The sequence below is a fragment of the Nelusetta ayraudi genome, unplaced genomic scaffold (genome assembly GCF_046127955.1).
Source record: "Nelusetta ayraudi isolate G7.1 ecotype Tasmania unplaced genomic scaffold, CSIRO-AGI_Nayr_v1 ptg000059l, whole genome shotgun sequence".
Classification (NCBI taxonomy): domain Eukaryota; kingdom Metazoa; phylum Chordata; class Actinopteri; order Tetraodontiformes; family Monacanthidae; genus Nelusetta; species Nelusetta ayraudi.
The window spans coordinates 3,290,379-3,297,169 of NW_027466109.1; the positions used below are offsets into that span (position 1 = coordinate 3,290,379).

The 6,791-nt window shown below is 46.9% G+C and overlaps 1 protein-coding gene and 1 long non-coding RNA gene across 4 annotated transcripts; one reads left to right on the forward strand and one right to left on the reverse strand.

The window, feature by feature from the left end:
• The first annotated feature begins 254 nt into the window (after window positions 1-254).
• LOC142897273 (uncharacterized) lies at window positions 255-1,829 on the forward strand. The gene is made up of 5 exons (XR_012928440.1): window positions 255-413; window positions 643-725; window positions 821-955; window positions 1,351-1,427; window positions 1,657-1,829. It is a non-coding gene; the product is annotated as an uncharacterized LOC142897273 (long non-coding RNA).
• A 24-nt stretch (window positions 1,830-1,853) lies between these two features.
• On the reverse strand, window positions 1,854-5,963 carry amh (anti-Mullerian hormone). 3 transcript variants are annotated; one of them, XM_076039447.1, is made up of 7 exons: window positions 5,340-5,963; window positions 4,565-4,705; window positions 4,111-4,356; window positions 3,869-4,041; window positions 3,668-3,785; window positions 3,068-3,604; window positions 1,854-2,571 (listed from the first exon to the last, which is right to left on the reverse strand). In XM_076039447.1, the coding sequence occupies exons 2-7, from the start codon at window positions 4,683-4,685 to the stop codon at window positions 2,153-2,155; spliced, it is 1,614 nt and encodes a 537-aa protein (XP_075895562.1). In that variant the 5' UTR covers window positions 4,686-4,705; window positions 5,340-5,963; the 3' UTR covers window positions 1,854-2,152. The 3 variants fall into 3 exon arrangements, with proteins under 3 accessions (XP_075895562.1, XP_075895563.1, XP_075895564.1); XM_076039448.1 differs by having other exon boundaries at window positions 4,111-4,353; window positions 5,340-5,959; XM_076039449.1 differs by having other exon boundaries at window positions 3,683-3,785; window positions 5,340-5,957.
• Between the last annotated feature and the right edge of the window lie 828 nt (window positions 5,964-6,791).

Here is a 6,791-nt window from a genome sequence, read left to right on the forward strand (position 1 = left end):
TGTTATGTTGTGGGGTTTAATAGTTAAATTGACGTTAATGTGACAGTAATGTAATATATTGTTTGTAACTCACACTCTGTCATGAAGTGCAATATTTTCACTTTGGACTAAAAAAAAAAGTGATGATTACAGATGATACAGATGATTGCAATGAAAAGCAATTCAAATATGAAGGATCTTTAAGGAAGCTAGTCAGCCCATTTGTGACACCTATCTGCCATTTCTGCCAAGTGAGAACCCCCCCCGCCCCTCCCACACACACACACACACACACATTCCCCAGCAGACACCTGTGCTTGTCAGTTAAGAAGCAAAGAAGGCACGGTGCAGATTGTGTGTCATCCAGTGCCCCCTACCAACCCAACACTGTTAAACGACCAGCTGAAGAGAGACTAAACTGAGAGGAAAAGCAGGTAAGCTCTGATTTTGTTAATATCATACAACTTTAACTCCATCTCCCCCATTTTTATTTTTATTTTGGTAAAACTTGCAGCATGTTTCTATTTTGAGCTGTGTAATGCTGGCCTGACAGACGGCACAGTCCAGTCTGTGAAAGTGATAATTCCACGTATACACACTTTTGAAGAAACATTTCAGCCGTTTAATTAATTAGAAAGTAAATATGTTCATCCTAATTTACAGTTTCATCTTGGGCAAAGTTTGAATCTATTTCCTAACCTTTATGAGTTAACTGGAGCCTCCTGCAACATTTGAAAACGTTAAAAGTAAGTGACACACACTTGGCATCAGGCTAATTCTGTGAACAGCCAGTGAACACATTTGACTTGTCCCCCCCCCCCCCCCCCCCCCCTTTTCATAGTGTCGTACGACCGGATTCTGTCCATTCAAGACTTGAGTGAGGTCCCAAATCCATGGAAGGGCTTCAGTATGAACCGGTGCTTGGTGCTGGCTCTGGTTGTGCTGCTTGTTAGCGCTGGAGTCAATGAGCTACACGGTCAGTGCTGCAACAGTGGCATGTTACCAAAAGAAAAATAACACTCAGTTTTCACCCTAATATAATGGGGAGATTTACCCTGCGGTGGCCTACAAGAGGGAAGTTGTTGTTGATAAGCCAATAACTTTGTAAAGTAGTTCTGATGTCAGCTACTTTTGATTGGGGAGGTGATTCACATTACCAGTCTGATTGCAAAATTATTTTTTTGATGCCTGAAGCTAAAGTGACAACATGGCCACAGACATGATTTTGCTTGTTTGCAGTATGTGTTCTTACCACTAGATGCCACTAAATCTTACACGCTGGGCCTTTAATGCCTTGTTTTTTGGTGCAAATGTTGTTTTCTTCAAGACCAAACATGTTTCATTGTATTTCTTAACTGCCCTGTTCTCTAGGTGCTATGGATTCTTTTGTGGAGGAAACGGGTATTTGCTCTTTTGTCAAGAGTCTCCAGGAAGGTACACTACCTCAGGTATGCTGTTTTTGTTGGAATCCTTTTCATAGAAGGCTTTGATTGATTGTTTTAATGGTTCTGTTTTTTCAAAATACGATGGATAACTGGAGGCCTATTTGTGTGCAGTAACTTAAAGTACATCACACTAAATAAGACACTGGAGAATATAAGTGTGCTTCCTTCTAACTGCAACAAACTGTGGTGAAAATCTTTAAATACTTAATCTTTCTCAAACTGTCGCCCACAGTTTTCCATCTGGGACAACATAATGTGGTGGTGGGGAACTGAAGAAGTTGGAGCCATAAGAAAAAGAAAAAGGCCAATGGGCAAAAAAGCCGTGCTCAAACCGAAAGATAAATGATGAGTTGTTTACATCTGCTCAAACAGTAAAAAAAAAACAAAAAAAAAACAAGGGCCAAAACATTTACAGAATGACTGAAGAACAATTGTGAAGAAATGTTGTGTTTAATAAAGCAAAATTGTACAACAATACATACAATCAAACTGTGTGTTTTGTGATTTGTGATTTGTTTTGATGAGGTTTTTTGTTTTAGTTGTAGTTTGTTGTAGCTCTGATCTCAGCTGTGCTCTTGGACCAGAGCTGCAATGTGAAAACTACATTGTCTGTATTCTTTAAACTATTAAAAACATATCAAGCATTTACGAGAAAAAACACTGTGTGAATAAATGAGTTACATAAGGAGGGAGCCAATAAAGTGACATCAGTCCTTGAAACGGGCGGTTTAACGGCATTCGCACTCTGTGGCCACAACGTCTTTATGAGTTATGAGTTCGGTCCCCATGCCGTCGGCATCCAGGTGCACCATGTTAATGTCTTCGTAGGCCACGGGCACGCAGCAGGGGGGCCGCTCGGCCGCACCCTGGCCCTCGTGCGCAATGTGAAGGTTGAGCAGGATGACGTGGCTGCTGGCATTGGCCAGGGGCAGTTGGCACGAGCCGTGGCAGTTGTTGATGTTGGCGCTGGCGGGGCTGATGACGTGTCTCTCCAGGGACACAGTGAGGCTCCTCAGGCCGCACTGGCTGCCCCTGGCTGGGCTGTGGGAACTGGCCCTGGCGGCCCGCTGGCCTCTCTTCGCCTCGTAGCTCCGGCCCACCGTCTGAAGGGCCTTGAGCAGCAGGAAGGCACAGTACTGGCTGGCCCCTGGACCATGCAGGAGTGGAGGAAGGTCGTGAGGGTCAAGGGTCAAGGGGTGACATCTTCCAGTTAAAATGGAATTGAATTTTTGTCAGAAATTCAGAGAAAATATGCAAACACAGGTTTGCTTTTGGTGTGCTAAGAGCAGAAAAAGTTAAACTCATAAAATCCATTGGTGTTTTATTTTATGCGTGCCAATGGACTGACCTTTACGCAACTGGAAACCACTGAATACAAATGAATCTTATGTGCAGCTAATCTGCATTAATAACAATAGGCTACTGAGGAGAAAGAGAGAGAGACAGAGAGAATATAAATAATTTAAAATCTACTTTAGGCCACCACTCCATTTATTTCCTTCAAATTTAAAATTAACATTTTTCTTTCAGCGTTTCAGTGTCGAGCTCATCTACTGTGGAAGCATTGAAGAGGGGACGTGCTTCTAAAACTTTTTCGCAAGGTCATGTGACTACGATGGAGGGAGAAACGCATCTGTCGTCACCTGTCGCCGCTTCCCTCTCGAGAGACGAGCTGAGTTCCACGAGCCTCCTCAGCCTCTCGGCGGCTCGGCCCCCCACCTGCTCCTGCCTCATCACCTCCAGGCTGCGAGCCACGGCGGCGGCCAACCTCTGCCGGAGCTCCTCCAGCAGCGCCGAGGACAGGCTCAGCTCCCCGCCGTGGACCTGGGCCGGCGAGGAGCAGCAGCCGGCAAAGGAGAAGACGGTGAGGGTGGAGGAGTTGATGAGCGCCGCCAGCAGGGCCTCGCTGGACGACGGGCCGATGGTCACGGCCGGGAGCGACTGCAAGGAGGTGAGCCGCAGCGGGGGCGACTGGCGGCGCTCCTGCGGCGTGAAGTCGCCCAGGAAGCGCCTCAGCTCGCAGAGGAAGGCGGCGGTCAGCGAGGAAGCCGGGGCGGAACCTCCAGCAGAACTGGACGACCTTCCGTCGGCTCCGCTGCCGCCTGAGAAAAGCAGAAGTGGGGCGCCGCCGATCCTACTTCTTGATTTTCCACCAATCAGGACGTCCCTCAGAGTTTGCTCTGCCGAGAGAGGAAGTGTGACGCATCCTTCGCAATCGAACCGGGACTTGAGTGTGTTTTTACCGGCGGTTGTCGTACTCTTGTGTGGAGATGCGGAGGCAGCACAGATCCTCCAGCGACGGGAAACACTCTGTCTTCCCGTCAGCAGCACGTAGCTCGTCTCCTCCGAGATGCACACAGACTGGGAGGAAAGACGGCCGGGGAGGGGATGTCAACGACAAACACTGGGTGAACAAGTTCAAGCACTTGTGTTTAGTTACTTACCTGTGCGTCAGGCTGCAGAGACTGACTGGAGAAAGTGACGTCCAGGTTTTCTCCTCGGGGTGGCGCTTCGAGCGCCAGGAGCACGACGGGCGCGCTTCGCTTCAATGTGGAAGAGTCTGGGAGGTCAAAGGTCAACTCAATTGTCCCCGTTTCAGCCTCCTCCGTCACGAGCGCTGATGAAGAAAACGTGGCAGTTATTAGAGAACAGAAACAACATACACTAGAACTGCAGCTGTCTTTACCTCCCACTGGATGCACAATCTCCAGCCCAGCAAACTCCTGTTTCCTTCCCGTTTCCCTGGCAAGCTCCAGCAAGAGGGAACCTGAGGGCTGGCCAGGAAGCGAGCAGAATCCAAACACAGACAGACTTTGACTTGTGAGTTGACCGTCGTCTCCGATGCTGTCGCGCAGCGCCGCAAGCACATCGTCCACGAAGCAGGGGGCGTTGAGGTTCAAGAGATCTGCGGAGCTGCTTCTAGAATCATCTGCTCCAATTGAAGAAAAAAGGGAGAAGATACGTTACTTATCCCCAAGGGGAAATTCACATTGATTGCATTGTTACATTGAGGTTAAATCTGAAAGCAGAAGGAGACACACGCGCAAATGACAAAAACATGGCATTACTAATTGTAAAGCAACATTGACTGCAACACACTTCCATAGGTTTTAATCCGTGCCAGGTGTGCAGAGTCTGACCTGTCGGCGGGGGGTCCAGCGCTGGCATCAGCTGCTGCTCATGGTGAAGCTGCAGGGCCGCGCAGGGCCGACTGGTGCAGATCATCAACGCTCCGCCGAGGAAAGCATGCAGCACCAACATAGCGCCGTCTGTCTGTGCGCCTGTGTGGTCAGACCTCTCACAATCACTTATTATGCACGGGTCAAACTCTCGCAGATGGGAGTAAAAATTCCTCCCACACGCCCCTCCCGCTAACCTTGAAACATGCACCAAAATTGGAATATCTAGCGATCTCCAGACGTTTTCTTTTCTTTTTGCAAGTTAAAGGCAGGAGAGGGGATTTATTTACCCCCATAACAGGTAACTACCACCTCAGGAGACCTTTATTGATAATATTGATAAAAACACAAGGAGACCCAACCAGCTCCAGTACTACAAGTTCAGTTCAGGAAATAGTGAAATGTAAAAACGGAAAAAGGGGATTGTAATCTAAACAAAGGTCCCATGTTACTTAAATTATTTTCTAACAGTGACATGTGTCGTCTGTCAATAAAGCACCTGCAGGAAAAGGAGATAACTCTTCATGATAGTTTGCAGAAGAAAGCAACATATGCGCGCACCAAGTGGCAAGTGATAAAGCTCAGAATGGGAAAGACACCTTCAGCCGTTCTGGCTTCCTCCCAGCAGGCAGCAGCTTCATATCCAAGCAGCTGTTTTCCAAGGTTGGCTTTCAATTTGAATATTCTAGAGAAACAGATGACAGTTGGTCCGAACACACGGAAGGGACACACTCACCAGGAGCCTGTTAATGGACGTACTCCTTTCATACCAAATGGTGGTGAAGCAGCAGATGAAGACTCCCAGGGAGGGACTGATCTGAGCTGCCTCCTTTCAGGGAGACCTCACTCCCATCACACAGCTGCGGTCTTGTTTTGCAGACAGTCAAGGTCTCACCGCTGTGTGGAAGCCACGAATTCCAGGAGATAAAGTCAAGGCTCATTCCTTTACATTACAAATCTTCAGCACCGGACAAACAGTTCCCAACTTTTATTTCTTTCCTTCAAAATAGCAATATTCAGCCCGTGGCTGAAGTAGTGCAGAACTTTACTTGGTAGGTGCAACACAATCTGAGGTCCAATGTTGCAATTGATGCACTGGAATGTTGTCTGGGCTATGAGCAGGGAGATATTTCAGAAGGGGCTTTTCAACTGCAGGAACCGTTTCTCTGTGGCCTCGACCTCATGAACTATAGCATCTCAATCTAGATCAGGCATGGGCAAACTACGGCCCGGGGGCCACATGCGGCCCATTAAACGTTCTAATCAGTCCCGCCAAACTTGAAGAAATTGTATAAATAGTAAGTAATGAAAAAGCTGCATTTCATCAATTTTTTCAGCGTTTCAAGAGTTGTTTCAATAAAGAGCGAAATACCATAGTGCTTCAAAGACATATTTTGTTGTAACGCTTTCGTTCATTTTCAATTGACATTAAAACATGTTTTCTACATATCTCATGATATATTGTTTTCTCCTATGAGGCGGTTCACCAAAAACACTCCATCCATTTGCTCCTGCTCAGGCCCCCTCTGTCAAATGTTACAACCCATTGTGTCCCACCAGTCAAAAAGTTTGCCCAGCCCTGCACTAGATGAAGCACAGCTGGCACGGTCTTCTAGAGTCTAAACAGGAACGAAATTAGACAAAATAGATTCAAATATTGTATGAAACATTTTTTTTTTATTAATAATAAAACCCAGGAAAAAAACATTAATTCAATTTAATTAATAATAACATCATAGAATAAAAGCACCAACACCAACAGTAACATTTTTAAACCCAGGGCTGTTTTTTGGAAAGTAGGTTTGCCGTTATTGCACCTCAAACCTGCCCTGGCTGCACCGGTCAGAGTGAGTCTGTACAAACACAAGGTCACACACGTCTGCTGGCCACCCATCTACAACCCCCTCCCTACCCCTGCCCTCCCCCAAAAACAAAACAAAAAAATAACAGGAAGTGCTCTGACAGAGGACAGTGAGCCTCATTCCGCGGAGACCCACATCCAGACGGAGGCATCTGTGAGATGTGGAAGATGCTGAAAGTGGTTTCACAGCTTCTCGAGGTTAAACCGACTCATAAAGCTTTAAAAGGCTGGATTTCAGCGGGCTGGCCGAGCGAGTGCGGACGTGAGAATGAATCTGTGAAGGATCCGTTTTATCTTCACCATGACAGTAACTCACTGAGAGGTTAG

Coding starts and splice junctions, on each gene's coding strand:
- amh (XM_076039447.1), bottom strand. CDS start 4,685: ATGTTGGTGCTGCATGCTTTCCTCGGCGGAGCGTTGATGATCTGCACC. Junction 3,786..3,868: donor CTCTGCAGCCTGACGCACAG/GTAAGTAACTAA, acceptor CTTTCCTCCCAG/TCTGTGTGCATCTCGGAGGA. Junction 2,572..3,067: donor CGAGAGGGAAGCGGCGACAG/GTGACGACAGAT, acceptor TGCATGGTCCAG/GGGCCAGCCAGTACTGTGCC.